Source organism: Narcine bancroftii, chromosome 7 (assembly GCF_036971445.1).
Source record: "Narcine bancroftii isolate sNarBan1 chromosome 7, sNarBan1.hap1, whole genome shotgun sequence".
Taxonomy (NCBI): domain Eukaryota; kingdom Metazoa; phylum Chordata; class Chondrichthyes; order Torpediniformes; family Narcinidae; genus Narcine; species Narcine bancroftii.
The window spans coordinates 147,854,155-147,870,382 of NC_091475.1; the positions used below are offsets into that span (position 1 = coordinate 147,854,155).

Genomic DNA, 16,228 nt, shown 5'->3' on the forward strand with positions numbered 1-16,228 from the left:
TGAACACTTGGCCACGAAGGCATTCATTCCATACTCTAAATCATTGATATACAACTTAAAAAGAAGCCGCATTATCACAGATTCATGTGGCACACCACTAGCAACTGGAATCCAATCAGAATATGATCTCTCCCTATATTCCAGGTCTCTGCTCCATGCCAATCAGCCAATGCTTTACCCATGCTAGTATGTTTCCAGTTGTTCCATGTGGAAACAAGTGAGTTAAAAGGCAATGACCAGGGAAACTCTATCTCTGTTCTTTTTTGGGGAGAGTGGAGGTAAGTGCAGATATTTGATACATTGAGGAAATTCACCTGAGTAAATGTGTGAGGCTATAGCAGATGTATGTTCAACTAGAAGAAAAGAGGAAAATGGGGTTGAGTGGAAAACTACATCAGCCTTGATTTGAATGGGGAGCATACTTGATAGGCTGGGTGCTTAATTCTGCACCTATAATCTAATGATTCAAATGTCATTTGTGGAGGAAAGGGAATGTTGACATTTTAGGTTCAGATCCCACATCAAGATTGAGAGCATAGAAGGAAGGTTGTCATATTGTGTAATTGAGTTATATCTGTGGATCTCGAGGCCCAGCCAGATAATAGTTTAAACCCAGCCTGCATTCAGTACTGGAAGGTTCCCTACTCTGACAGGCTCACCAGAAAATTCAGAAGTATTGCACCTTAGCTACTTGGGACTATTCTGGGCCACACATTGAATCTCAACTAATAAGGGGCTTGAACCAATGCTTCCCATTTCAGACTTCAATCTCTAGTGTTGCTGTACTTGTTTCATTGGTCGAGTGGCTGCCCATTAAAATGGGAATACTTGGAGTGTATTGATTGAGTTCGTTGAGAGTATGGATTGAGAAGGGGAAAATCCTGGCACTGGAAGTATGGACTTTCCTTATGGAACCAGGCCCCACAAGGAAAATAAAAAGAATAACCAGGGCTGTCGATTCAAAGACTAGTCAGCAGCCTGCTTCAACTTTGTGGGAAAATTTCAAGATCCCATTACTCTAGGCATATGTACTTAGTACCTGAGATTAGCAATTCTGATATCCCATTCCATTATGATTGAATAGGAAAAATTAAAATTCAAATTGTAACAAACAAAGATAAGGATATTGATGTCTAACTTATGTTTTCAATGTCTGCATCATGTGGAAAGAATGTCTGCAGTATTGGGGCCAGATATAAAGTATTGCAAGGACTTTCTTTGACATAGGTGAAACTTTTTTTTAATCTCTTGAGTCATATACACTAATTTGATAATGCATTGATTTATTTTAAGTATTACTATTTCTTGGTGAGGTGACTGTGTGCAGCACTTCCTCAATAAGTCAGAATTCAGCCTTATCTGAAACAAGCTGTAGACACAAGGCTGTTCATGAAGTGCATCCTCTCATCAGAGTGATGTTCCAGTCAATCCTCCTGCTGATCCTGAAGGGATACTGTTCTCTTTGCTCTTCACTTAAGCCCCAGTGTTTGGTGAACTGAAGGCACAGAGGAAGTCATAGACAGGAATCCTGGACTCACAAGTTTCTTTGAAAAGCATAGTCAGGGTGGGGGGGGGGGGGGAAAGTGTTAACTTTTTTCTTCAGCTTTCCACACAATAGTCACCCAGGAGATTTCCTATTGGGTGGAAAATACCACAATACAATTGTGAATTACAAAGCTCAGACCACATAGTTATAGAATGGAGGGGGAAAGTAGATGGGGAGAGGTTGGGAAAAGTTACTGGCACATTGAAGAGTAATCAGAGATTATTGGTAAAGGGTAGTTATGGAGACCCTCTTCCCATGTCATACAGAGTTACAGACAGGGATAAACATTCTGGTCTATAAACTCTGGTGTAAAAAGCATTGATCTTAATTACTCATACCTTCTCGGCTCTTCTTACTTGCCTGGATTCTCAAGCCTATGAAATCTTGGGACATGTGAAGGTGGTTGGCATTCTGCCTAACTAATACTTACCTCATCAGGCAGAATTATGTACCACCCCTGATCACAACTCTATAAAATGCCCAAAGTGGGTAGGTTGAGAATTTTTAGTATTTTATCCAGCCTCTCAAGTCAAACCTACTTGAGAATTGAAGTCTCCCTCAAAATATTTACTCTTGATGTAGCATCAGTTTCACAAGCAAATTAAAACATATTATATTATGATTAAAAAATCATTATGACCAGATGTCTGAATATATTACTTCATATTGTGGTGTGATGCATTTTATTGCAACACATTTACCTGAATTATATCTTTAGTCTCTTCATTGGCTATATTGATTATTCCATTATAAAATAGCACACAAAGAGTAAACCCATGTTATTCAACTATTAAAGGAAAATCTGAATACTAAAATAAAACAGGAAGTCATTTTCCTCATTTTAATGTTTACTCAGTGCTGCACAATGAGACAATTTTGAGAGACTTTAATAATTCCTGTATGTTTGAGGAATACAGTCATAAATATGTCATATGTTTTTCAACTAATTATAAACCTCTTGCAATTTGTATAATTATAATGAGTTATTAGTGTTTAGTACATTTGCACTCAGAGATTTTCAGATATGAACATTATCCATAAATTTTACTACAATTCATAAATGACTAATCTGCATTATTGCTTACTTTATAATAATATGGAAAAAGAAATTCTACTCAGTCATTGAGAAATTATCTGAGAGAAGACCAGCTTTTTTCCATATAGACATAGAAGATTGTGATATGTTCCCACATATCTCCCACCTTGCATCCTGAAAACCATAGCAATTTTACACACAAGAAATATAAAACTAGACAATGTCCAGCATTCTCTTCCACAGAACTATCCAACGCACACCTGCTCACCCCTCTCCTCCTGACATTGTGACAGATTGATGAATGTTCAAAAAAACAAAGCCTGTGGAAGAAGTTGCACTACTTTTTCTTGTCCTCTCTCACATCCTAGAATGTATGGAAATTCTACCTATTCATGGCCCAGTGGAAATTCTCTAGAGAATTTCTACCTCTTATTCTGAATTCTTTGCTATCAAAAACGCGACATGGAGAGAGTGTTCCAGAGAATTCTGTGTTCTCTAGAATAGCCATTCTCAATGGGACTGCTCTCCTCCCCCCCTCCCTATCCCCCTCTGGGTTTTGGGGAGAGAAGGGGCGCTCAACACTTTTAAGGGGAGCAATGGACATAAATCATAAAATATTGTTTCTGTTTTTATGTAGTCGGTAGGAGAGAAGTAAGGAAAAACCAACTAAACCTGACAAGGAAGGGGGCCCATAAACTTTGTGCAGAGGGGGCCATAACCAAAATAAGACTGAGAATGGCTGCTTCAGAACATGAATTTTGAAGGCTAGTTCATCAACTACACCACTGGATGTTGTTTCATAGCTTCTGTCACCATATCAAATTTTTACAATATGTCCTGGCAGCTTATCATTGGGTGAGTTAAAATGATTGGCTTCAGGAAGCTCCAGTTTAGAGCCACAAAGAGAACATAGATATTCAGTGAAGTGGTCACTGTGTTTAGTCTCACCGATGCAGACGCAGAGGACTAGATTGGATGATAAAGCTCTGGCTCACCTGGAAGATGTGTTTGTGGCTCTGGATGGAGGTGAGGGAGAATATGTTGCGACAAATTTTGTATTTTTTTTCTGTGACAGTGGAAAGTGCCAAAGGGGGATGAAGGATGAGTGGCTAAAGTGGATTTAATATCCCACCTAAAGCCAAAAATATATTTTTCTAACTTATTGTAATCAAAATTCCATGACTGTAATTTACTTGTGGTATGGCCATGAGAACTGTCTTCAAAAATTTCAAAATTTAGGTAGTGACCACTGTAGATCACATTCATTTCCATGAGAAATCAGTTGATAGGAGATAAGATATTCTTCATGCTTTTTTTTTTGCTTTTCTATGCTGACATGAATTATGACACAACCTTTGCACTCAGAGCAAAAATCATTCAACCTTCTGTCCCTTTGGGATGTGGCAAAATTCATAAGAATGTTACATGTCTTCACTGTGACTTATGGGAGGATGTTAACTCACTTGAAGAAAGTGGTTGAACCTGAGGTAAAATCAAAGTAGTAGATTTTCAGCTCCCTCGAGGACTTGCATCCAATTCAATGACACGGCATGAAAGGTGGTTCTTAATTTTCATGATCCTGCCAATATTCATTTTGAATTTATTTCATTGGTGCCACAGGAAAAAATAAATAAACTGAATCTAAGGCAGATAAATAAGGGGAAGTGCAGAGAGTTGAATGTCCATAAATATTTCAAGTACAATTAATTGCAGAACAGATATGCCAGGACTAATTAGTTGTTTTTATTCTACAAAAGATTTTTCTAGTATTTTTTTCATGTAGAACATTGCTAATGTAAGAATTTAAGTGGTAAAGTATTGATGATTCATTCACATTATCATCGAAAAAGTTTACTGCGTTATTATGATTCATTACCTCTCACTAATCATAAAGTTTATTTGAACATTGTTCTATCTTTGCTGAGTTTATTCGGTTTGTGATACTGAAGCTTCTAACACAGTGGAAACTTTCATTAAAAGAGTATAGTTGTTATTGCTTTTAGAGTTTACAGCTAATGAGCTACAACTTCTTCCATGTTGTACTATGCTGTACTTCAGTGTGACATAATAAAGTCGGTAATTTTCAAATTCTATCAATTTCCAAGCCAAATTGTACCATTCTTGAAATTCAACTGGGCACATAGATTGCAAATCCTAATTCTGTCAATTACTTGATGTTCATTGTGCGTGGAGTGATGTTATTTCATGTTCAATGCTCATTTAGAATATTGCTAGGGAATTTTGGTCCATCTCCTATTGGGAATTCTCAAAATAGCTAAGTTTTAATAGTGCTTTTCTCTGAGCAAGTTCCAGACTTGCCACAAGTTCCCATACAGTCTTATTCCCCATGCCACAGTACTGAGCCACCTCCCTCAAACCCATTGATCATACACCCCAATAATTTGATTATGTCCTGACTCTGGCAGCACTCCCTAAGTGCACCTTTGCCCCTATTTATGGCCCTCATCCCCTTCTATATTTGTGGTGCAGTCCAGACAACTAAACAAGAACCAAGCTTGACTCCTGATTTCTGAACTTGGCCACCTCTTGCTACAAACCTCTACTGCAGCCTCTCTTCCCCTCCACCAGTCCTTTCGGCCTTTGGCACTGCAGAATTTTATTGTCGCAGCTCCATAATTGAAACAGTCTTTGGTATTCTACCCTATAATCTTTTATGTGCTCTTCACCAATGAATTTCTATCTAGCATTTTGTGACTGGCAAAAAAAAGTTTCTGCCTTACATGGTTATCATCACTGTGTTGAACACTAGTATTTTTCTCTCCTTGGTCTTGTTATCCCATCTAATTTCTATTGCATTAAAACAGACCCAACAGAATGCAGAACTAAATAGCATTAGCAATGTGTATTTCACTCTTTACCTTCTTGCAAATAGTTGTATATTGGATTGTGTAAACATGAGAGGTAAACTTATCACCTCTGCAAAGTCTACTGACTGCGATATCCATGCCAATTCAGCACAGAGCAGGTCTTGAACCAGGAATCATGTGTGGTCCATTTACTCATTGAGCCATTAGATGCACCTTATACTTGTTTTATAATTATTTAGAATACACCTTTGCTGCCAATTGGTCACTCAATTCAATGTATTGAAAAGTATTGTTTTGCACTCATCAGTTCTCATCTAGTATGTTCTTGAGTTAGTCTAGTTTCCATGACTTCCCCTAGTATGTTCTTGAGTTAATATAGTTTCCATGACTTCCCCTTGTACCTCTCATCTAGTATGTTCTTGAGTTAGTCTAGTTTCCATAACTTACCCTAGTATGTTCTTGAGTTAGTCTAGTTTCCATGACTTCCCCTTGTATCTCTCATCTAGTATGTTCTTGAGTTAGTCTAGTTTCCATGACTTCCCCTAGTATGTTCTTGAGTTAGTCTAGTTTCCATGACTTCCCCTTGTACCTCTCAGCAGATGCTATTTCATCCAAGAACATCTATCTATTGAAATTGCATTTAATTTTTTCTGGGCGAGATTAATGGAGGAACCATGTTGGAGCTGAACTATTCGGTTGAATATAACTGAATGATCTTGTTTGTTTCCAACATTCTGATCTTAACAGTATGCTTTGTAGACTTTGTCCTATGTGAAACTCAATTCCTACCTGAAGTTATTATCTAGAAATGCATATAGCTAAAAAGAGCAAGTCTGCATAGTGTAATGGCTTTTATCATGGTCCTTTGTTGCAACTAAACAGATTTTTGTATTAGATTGGGAACAAATGCAAAGCAAAGTTACCACTTTACCCTCTGAAGATGTTAAAATATTCACATGTTCATGCGGGTTTTATTGTTCTCAGAAGAGCCTCGATGTTATTCTTTGTTAGATCTATAGACCCTTGCCAGTTTTCATATTTCCTCTGTGGACCTTATTCGTGTGTGAATGTTGATTGTAAGTAAAACAGAATATCAAGTGAAGATGGCGTCAAATGGACTAAATGCATCCTTGTCGAACGTGCACACACACAATTTCCAAAAGACACTTGCTGGAAAGCAACCTGAGTGGAAATTCTGACTACTCTTTTACAAAAGTAATTTTATTACATCTGTTACTGTCTTAGCTGAAAATCTGGCCTTAAGCAGAGATGGATAGGATTGAAAGATCTGGAAGGTGAAGGTTAGGGCTAAGGATAATCATCCAAATTTGGTTCACTTGATCTAAAATGACATAAAAATGTCCTCCAGCATCTTGTCACAATATGTGTCTGACACAAAATGACAATTTGATCATAATAAAGAATTTAAAACTTGCACACTAATTTGTTTCCATTAATTCTTAGGTAGTCGTTGCAAGAAAAATGACTAAGCTTGCAATGATAAGAAGAATATGGGACATCGTGCCCACTATCTAATCCTACCATGAATTTTGCAGTAGTTCCACGATTCAACAGAGGTCAATAGATCTGAATTTCAACATGTTGCTTTTTCAGCCTGTGTAAGTTTTTTTTTTAAAAACATAAGAGCACTGGGGATGGAGAAACAATGAAGCACCCAATGAAATGTCCTTCCTCCAGTACTGTCACTTTCCCAGCATGGACTAATGTAATTTGCATGACTCTGCTATTTGCCACCCACCCCCCCCCCCCCCACCGCCAACCTTACTTGCTGTATTCTTGCTAACATCTGTGTTGGTAAAGCATTTTTGCATATAATTTGTACAACTACAACATTTCTTCTTGTGCAGATATGTCTTGTGCTCCTTCTTAACAATATTCATGCCTTAACTTTGTCCACCTTCTTCCAGACCTTCTGTCGTCCTCTGAGTCGTGAAGACAATGCTGAAAAACCGCAATGCTTTGTGCCTACTTTACAAGTTGGAGTGCTTAACTCCTCCCTGCGAAAATAAAATGTGGTTGCGTCACTTCACGATGGTGTCTACCAGCAGTCACAAACCCTCATCATTAAAACTGGCTTTGCGCTACTGGCATTTAACAATTTTTAACAAGCAATTGAATGCTGTGCAGCAAGCTTTTCAAAAGCTATGAGGGTCAAGTGGCTTTTACTGCTTGGAAGCGCAAATATTTTTAATGCAAAACTATTGCTATTAGCTGATGTTTGTCTTTGCCACTTGTGACATTGCGCTATTCACTTTCTGTATTTAGGTATGTTGTGTGCTTGACTCCATTCAGTGCGATAATTACAAAACAGGTATTTTGCCAACTTTTTGACATTCTTGAAGAAACAGACCATTTCCTTCGCACTGTCCCAGGATTAATAAATAGTTCTAAACAAGAGTTGCTGAAGTCCATCTTTTTTTTCCCCTACGGCAACTAAGAGTAAAATAAAATTAAGTTTTGTTTATTTTTCTCTTAAATATCAAAACTGCGCAAAGTTATGATTCTCTTTTTTTCTTCTATGTCACACACTGGGGAACGTGCGGACTATAGGCATCTGATGGTGAAAATTTGCAAGAATGCATAACTTAAGATGATTTTGGTATAAAATATTTGCTTTTTCAAATAAAAAATGGAACAACATGATTTCTGCGCAATCACTGGGTGGAATTTACCAAATCAATCTTTTGATGCATGAAACTTCGCGCCAAGTGTGAATTTGTACCTTTAGAGATCAGGATGTTACCAGAGGTTTCAAAATGACTACTTTTATATAAACTCTAGGTTTAAGTACAATGAAGATTGACAGCTAATATTGCTAAGAATCAGGGAATTTTCCTTCTTGACAGCACCATGCTGTTCAATTCCTAATTCCAACATTCATCAGTGAATACATTCCCCTTTGTTGTTTTTTTTTATTAAATGAATCTCAGAAAGATTTCCTAACAATGGAAAGTTTAGAGGCAATTATTAGAGCCTGAAAAAGTCATTAAGCAGCTGGGTGTACCTATTTACCTAGCTACCTGTGACTTTGTTCAGCACATCTGCTTCCCACTTGCCATCAAGTCTGGCCTGGATGCTGATGTATATGTTCTCTATTAAGGCAGTCACTGCCACTCCCATTACTGACATCATCAGAATGGCTCCCTGCAGAGAAGGGAGACCCAGAATCAGGGTCTGAAAAATTGAAATGAAAATGACTTCTCCTAAGAGGTAAGCAATATTTAAATTTCCTTTTATTTAACCATTGCCTAGTTAGGAAATGTATTTTAAATTGAAAGCAAAATCCCCCCCATGTTTTCTTTCTTTTTAAGTAAAGTTATGTGAAACTTTCAACTTGAACTAATAATTCTTTGATCTCAGCCATATTGTCTCAGATGAATATTTACCTCGTCAGAGTCAAAGTGCTGATGCCTGGCAGCATCACATTTCATTTCTCCTATATAGCTTCACACAAAATATGATTTTCCACTTTTTTTTTTAAAGAGACAGCAGACTATTCATTTTGTATGTTCAAAGGAAGCTGAATCTGGAAACTGAGGCAGCAGGGAAAAGTGAGATCAAACAAAATCCAACAAATGTAGGCGTTGCTTTGTGCAATAGAAGTCTGTGAACTGAACAGTAATGAATATTGTTAACAGTTCAGTCATTGAACAGGAAATTATTTTTTGTTTTTCAGCCCGAAAGCTAAGGAAATTCAGTAAATTAAAGAACATCGGCAACAACCCATCTTCTCTGCAGTCTGAAATGGCACTTTCAAGTGTCAGTCCAGTCGCAATATCAAAGATCACATTGCATTCTGCTGGAGGATTGCAGTTCACGCCGACACTCGTTTCCATTTTACAGATAATTGAACCCGAAGTGGTTTATGCAGGCTATGATAACAGTCAGCCGGACTCACCTAACTATCTGCTAACCAGCCTGAATAGACTTTGCGAAAGGCAACTTGTAGCTGTTGTTAAATGGGCCAAATCTGTACCAGGTAACAATATGAGTTTAAGTGACAACATAGAGAACATAGCGCACACTACACTTTTTCTTCTCCTTTTGGAGGACGTTATGATCATGAACAATAGTTTTAACCTGTTGGCCCAGTGATCCACTTTATGAAGCCAAATTACACCATCAAATGCCCCCATGTGAGGTAAAACATGGCCATATAAAGTGGAACGTTTATCTTGAAAGTTTCTCATCCCCAACTCAAATTGAAAATCCCCTATGAATGCTGCTTTACTTTCCTCAAACAGCAATGAAACTCATCACAGTCATTTAATCAAGTAATTTATTTGTGATATCAGAAGATAAAATCAGCCCAGCTATCTTCTGTACAAATTGTGGTAAAGTTTTAATACTTGGAATTGCATTCCTAAGGATGTACTTTTGAAACCAGTTTGTTCTTCATCTTGGAACATAGCATGTCGGAGCATTTACAGATAGAGTGTGGTCTTGGTTAATTCCATTATTATCATGGATTAACGTCAGGTTTACTGCTGTTTCCCACATTTGATACAGCTGAAGGATAGTCCACAAGAGAAAGGCACTTGAGAGAATGAACCATCACAGTGCCACTGACTGTTTGCTCATGGAGAACAGTATAAATGCAAGCCTTGAAAAAAAATCTTTAGGCTCCTTGATACTAAAAAATTAAATGTGAGCCAATGAAATCATGGGCAATAAAGAAAAAAAATGTTATCCAACAGAGGAAACAAAAACAAATAATAACAATTTATTTGGAGATTGACAATTATCATCTTGTATTCTAATTAACATCAAAATTATTTCATTTATATTCAATTCAAAAAATATTATAAATAGTCATGTCTGTCCCTGAATAGAGAACTTCAAATTGAGTATCACATTTACAGCTATAAAATGTTTTATTTTTATCATTTGTTTAGAAATAAATAATATCAGGTAATAGTTGATGTGATGTTCCTGTTATTGTAATAAAGAAACTTGAGCTTTTTTAAAACAACTATACTTTATTAGCTAAAGAACTTACTCATGACCATGTGGAGGCATCCATCTTGAATCCAACTGAAGGTGCAACCAACTCGTTTCCCTCCCTCTTGTGGTCAGGAGTGTCACTAGCACTTTATCACTACAATTGAATTTTGCAGATAAGATCTATTGATCCTAATGAGAAGTCATGCTGACAGATTCTCCAGATTAGGAAGGTAGGGGTATGGGTTGTTTTCCTTTCACTGATGCATCACCATTTGGAACCATGATTCCTTGCTGGAAATCTAGGTTAGCTGATCACTGTTCTCATGAGCTCAATGGATTTAAATAATCAATGACAGCTGCATAAATTGTTTTTATTTTATTGTTCTGGGTATCTTGAACCTCTCCATCACTACATTTTAGATCCAAAGCAATGATGTTTCAAAATTCTCAAATGTACTTTGTTCTGCTTAAAAAACATGCTCTATTTTATTCACATATGTTGCTTGATTTTGCTTGCATTGTTTTGCAGCCTTTCTATGGAATTTTTCACTGGAGCTTAAATGTAGACACAGAATCAAAACAACTTCACTTCAATAAGCGTTTTTCATAACCACTCAACTTGAAGAATTGTTAACTCACAGAGACTGAATCAGAAAGTATCTGAGATAAATTATTTTGTCATATACATTGTACATTTACACCAGAACTTTTGCTTGCTGCTTCTGAACAGATACAGTTCTTTACATGGTAAATATTTAATTAAATTAAGGAGACAATAAATTCACAAAAATAGGTTACAAGAATCTGTCAAGATAGCTAATCTCAATTCACAAAGACTAAAGAGAAGAAAAGTAAGATTGAGATGGGGGAAAGAGAGAAAGAGGAGGGGATAAAAGGAATAGAAATATAGCTTTGTTAAAATATCTACTGATATTTAAAATTTGATAGGATGAGATTCCACACAGAATATATAGTGCCAGAGTGGTAGTTTGGTAATAATTAAGATTCACGGTGCTGTAAGTCTTCATAGAACAGAATGATTTAACCCCAATGAGTTACTGTTGTGCTTTGAGGGTATGTGTCATGTGAGAGCAGCACTTTGTGTTTGGATGGGAAGTGTCTCAGTAAGATATTCATCTTGAACAACCAGAAGCGATATAGGGGAAATTATAAAACAGCATCCAGGTTCACATGTTTAACTGAGCATGACTGAATAATGGAAGTTTCTGAATAGTTTACATTGTGATAGCTCTGAGCGCCATTCATCAGAAAATTACTTCTAAAGAAAAATCCAGAACATACATAAAATAATTTCACTGCTGGCCAATTTCCTGGCAACTCTCTCAAAAATAGTCGAATTTATTCCTGCCCCAGAGTTATTCACAATGTAAATAACACAATATAAGTAAAGGTGGCAGTTCAGATGGGATAAAAAGTAGATATAGTTGAAAAATAAGCAGAAATATGTAGGATCACAACTAATATTAACAACTACTCTATCAATAACTTTTTTTAAGCATCCTCTGGCACAGCAATTCAAGCAATGCAAGAAAATATTAGAGGAGGATAACAATCTTGAGAAAAGACTCCATTTCAAAGAACACTTAAAAGGAAGGTATATAAAGGTGAGAAGTATAGTGATGGAGTGGATAGAAGTAATCAGATATATACAAGCAACTAATTTGGAGGTGGAGCTATACATGATGGTGAAAAAGGCAGAAAGATATGTTAAGGCGGAGTGATATATTGATGGGGACAGGTATATGGAGACAGAGAGATATGCTGAAGTGGTGAGAAGGATAGAACCAGAAAAATATTCAAGGGAGAAAAGTATCTAGAAAAAAAAAAGATTACAGACAGCTGGAGAGGCATGGAAAATCTTAGAGGCAGAGGAGCATATAGAGGCCAGGATTTGTGACAGCAAGATATATAGAGGGTGAGAGTTGTGTAGGTGAAGGTTTAAGATGGCAGAGATTTATGAATGATGAGAATTATACAGAAACACAAACATATAATAGTGAAGATGTATAGAGGTGGAAATGTATGAAGTGGTACATAAAGGTAGATAGGTGTGTTGAGGCAGATGGAAGGATAAAGTGGTGGAGCAGTACCTAGTGGTGGAGAAATATGTAAATGTAGAGGTACTTAGATGGAAGGCTATGCATAGCAAAAATTTATGTTGATTATATGCACTAGAGAGTTAGAAAGATAGAGATGGAGAGAAGTAATATAGAGTTGTATTTACTGAGAGTGATGTGAAGGCAAATGATGGAGCATTGTAGAGGAAGATCTGGAGTGATATTTAGACGTGGAAAGGTATTCAAAGACAAATGAAGGTAGATGTGGAGAGGCATAAAGAGATGGGAAGATAGAGAGTCAGAGAGGTGGATAAAACCAGGGATGTGGATGGAGGCAGAGAGGAAAACAAGGAGGGGAGCTATTGAGATAAGAAAATACATGCCCTCTATAATGTTTGGAACAAAGACCCTTTATTTGCCCCTGTGATCCTCAGTTTTAAATTTGTAATTAAACAATTACATGTGAATAAATTACACATTCCAGATTTTATTCAAGGTAATTTCAGCACTTTTTATACATAGTCCCCTCATTTCAAGGAACAATAATAGTTGGGACGTTTGACTTCACAGGTGTTGGTGGTTACTCAAGTATGTTTAATTGCTTCATTCGTGCAGATATAAGAGAGTTTGGCTTGCTTCTAAGCTTTGGATCACCTTTGTTGTCTGTAGTTGCCATTTTACAACATGAGGACTAAAATTGTGCCAACAAAAGTCAAAGAGACCATTGAGACTGAAAGACAAGTATAAAACAGTAAGAGACATCACCCAAACCTTAGGATTACCAAAATCAATTGTTTGAAACATCATTAAGAAGAAAGAGCATAGTGATAAGCTCAGGTGGGCCAAGAAAGACCCTCCAATGCTAATGACAGAAGAATCCTCATCATTAATGAAGAAAAATCCCTAAACCCCTGTCCAAAAGATCAGAAATACTCTTCAGTAGGTAGGTGTGGATGTGTCAATGACTACTGTTTGCAGACGACTTCATCAACTGAAATACAGAGGCTGCACTGCAAGAAGCAAACCATTAGTTAGCCACAGAAACAGGATGGTCAGATTATAGTTTGCCAATAAGTATTAAGAAGAGCCTTCAGAATTCTAGAAAAAAGACCTTGTAGACAAATGAGATCAAGAAAAACCTGTATTAGAGTGATGAGGAGCAAAGTGTGGAGGTGTAAAGGAACTGCCCAAGATTCAAAGCATACCACCTCATCTATGAAACATGATGGTGGGGATGTTATGGCCTAGTCATGCACAGCTACCACAGGTACTGGTGTTCTTCATTAATGATACATCTGCTGATGGTAGGTAGCAAAATGAATTCTGAAGTGTATAGAACCATCTGCTCAAGTATTAGCAAATGCCTCCAAACTCATGGATGGTGCTTCGTCCTAGAGCAAGACAGTGATCCCAAGCATACTGCTAAAGCAGCAAAGGGGTTTGTCAAAGCTAAAAACTGAAAATTTTTGAACAGCCAACTCAGACACCCTATCTGAAACCAACTGAGCATGCTTTCCATATGCTAAAGAGAAAAAAATAAGGGGACAAGCCCCCGAAACATGAAGGAACTGAAGATGGCTGCAGTAGAGGCCTGGCAGAGCATCACCAGAGAAGATACTCAGCACCTGGTAATGTCCATGAGTCACAGACTTCAAGCAGTCATTACATGAAAGGGGTATGCAGCAAAATACTGAATATGATGACTTTAATATACAAACCATTGCTATGTCCCAAATATTATGGTGCCCTGAAATAGGAGGACTGAATACAAGAGGTGCTGTAATTTCTACACGGTCAAACCAAAGTGTATACAAATAACTTGAATAAAAGCTGGAATGTGCACTTTAATCACATGTGAATTGTTTGATTACAAATTTAAAACTCTGTTTTTTTCCCAAACATTATTGAGGGTAGACTGTTTCCCAGAAGCAGAATTGAATTTGGAGGTAGATCACTCCATAGATTGAGAGGTATAGGGAAAGGCAGAAAGGTACAAAGGTGAAAATGTGCAGATGTGTCGAGATCTGGACACGGAGTGTATAGAGGTACAAAGGTTCAGAGGTACTGAGAGATATTTAAAGGCAAAAATGGACATTGTCCATATATGCTAATATAGAAATATACACAGTGGTGGAGAGATACATCTGGAGAGAGTAGTGTCTAGAGCTGGGGATGTTTATAGTGGCAGGAAGATGTAGAAAGCTGGAAAAATAAGGAACAGCATGTCATTTTCCTTCACCTCACATTGCAGCCAACCAAACAACATTGGATTCCATCGTTTCACATAACCAGCCCTGTCTGTGTCAGAAGTAGACAATTTTAAAGCAAGGGTCATCCATTTGTAATGTTAATTCTCTCTCTCTCAACAAATGCTACCTTATTTGCTGTGTATTTCTAGCATTTCAAATTTACAGTTACTGCTGTGTTCTGCATCTCACAGTTCCAGCATGTTTTCAATGCACAAAAGTGCTGGTGAACCTCAGCAAGTCATCCATCATCCATATGAAACAAATGGTTGTAACCAATGTTTTGGGCCTGAGCCCCTCCTCAAGGTATGAACAGAAAGCAGACAGACACCTGAATAAAATAGTGGAGGAGGATCAAAAAGGCAGGAGGAGGAGTACAGACCAGCAGGAAAAGGTGGATAAGGGTAGGAGAGCAGAAGAAAGAAATTGCTGAGAAATGATTGGAGGGGTCAGCCCCCAAATGGAAAGGGGATATGGAGCTGGAGAAAAGGAGACAGGGATAGGAAATGAGAGAGAGAGAGAGAGAGAGAGAGAGAGAGAGAGAGAGAGAGAGAGAGAGAGAGAGAGAGAGAGAGAGAGAGAGAGAGAGAGAGAGAGAGAGAGAGAAAAGCAGGCAGAACAAAGCTGCTCAATGAAAAGATCTCGCAGTCTCTGTAGGGGAGAACTGGACAACTGGAGCACCAGATGCAGTAGATGATCCCTGCAGATTCACAATTGAAGTGTAGCATTTCCTGCAGTCACAGGTGTGGATGCTGAGGATGAGATAGAAGAGATGAGTGGATGATCAAAACATGGAAGGAGCAGTCCCTGTGGGGAAGAAAGCAGAGAGGAAAGAAAAGGGTCTGGTGATGGGATCATGTATCAGGAGTTGGAAATTGCAGAAGATAATATATTGTATGTGGAGGTTGCTTGGGTGGTAACGTGAGGATGAGGGGAATCCTGCCTTGTTGCATCTTGGGGTGGAGGGGACAGGCAGATGTGTGGGAAATAGAGGAGATACCTGTAGTGGCTAAGTAGTGGTTAAAAGGAAGGCACATTTTTTTTTAAGAAGGAGGACATCTCAGATGTTCTGGAATGGAAGACCACATCCTGGGAACAGATGCAACACAGACCGAGGAATTGAGAGAAAGGAATTGAATCCTTACAGGGGACAGGGGATGAGAGTTGGTGGATTTGTAGAAGATGTCTGTTTGTTTCTTGAGATGAAAAGAGAGAGATTGAGAAAGTGGAGAGTGTGGTCAGAGATGGACCAAGTGAATCTGAGATCAATGTGAAAGCAGAAAATTTGATAAAATTAATGAGCCCAGCAAAGTGTATGAGGCAGCAGAAATGTAGTCCAATGTAGTAGAGGAAGAGTTGAGGAACATTGCCTCTGTGAGTTTGTACTGTGGATTGCTCCATATAACCAATAAAAATGCAGGCATAAGACCCATGCGTCTTATGACTTGGAGAAAGTGGAATGAATCACAGGTGAATTGTTGAGGGTGAAAACATGTTCTGCCAGCTGGATGGGGGCTGGAGGGTGATGG

General features: G+C 37.9%; 1 protein-coding gene across 4 annotated transcripts in view; it reads left to right on the forward strand.

Annotated features, from left to right (window-relative positions):
- LOC138739189 (progesterone receptor-like) overlaps nucleotides 1-16,228 on the forward strand; it is a 290,755-nt gene that overhangs the window by 198,336 nt on the left and 76,191 nt on the right. For 3 of the 4 annotated variants that reach the window (XM_069890749.1, XM_069890748.1, XM_069890751.1), the window contains exon 5: nucleotides 9,108-9,410. The exons of the other annotated variant lie outside the window; for it this stretch is intronic. In XM_069890749.1, the coding sequence (XP_069746850.1) occupies nucleotides 9,108-9,410 (303 nt within the window). The remainder of the gene's footprint in view (nucleotides 1-9,107; nucleotides 9,411-16,228) is intronic. 4 annotated transcript variants of the gene reach the window in all.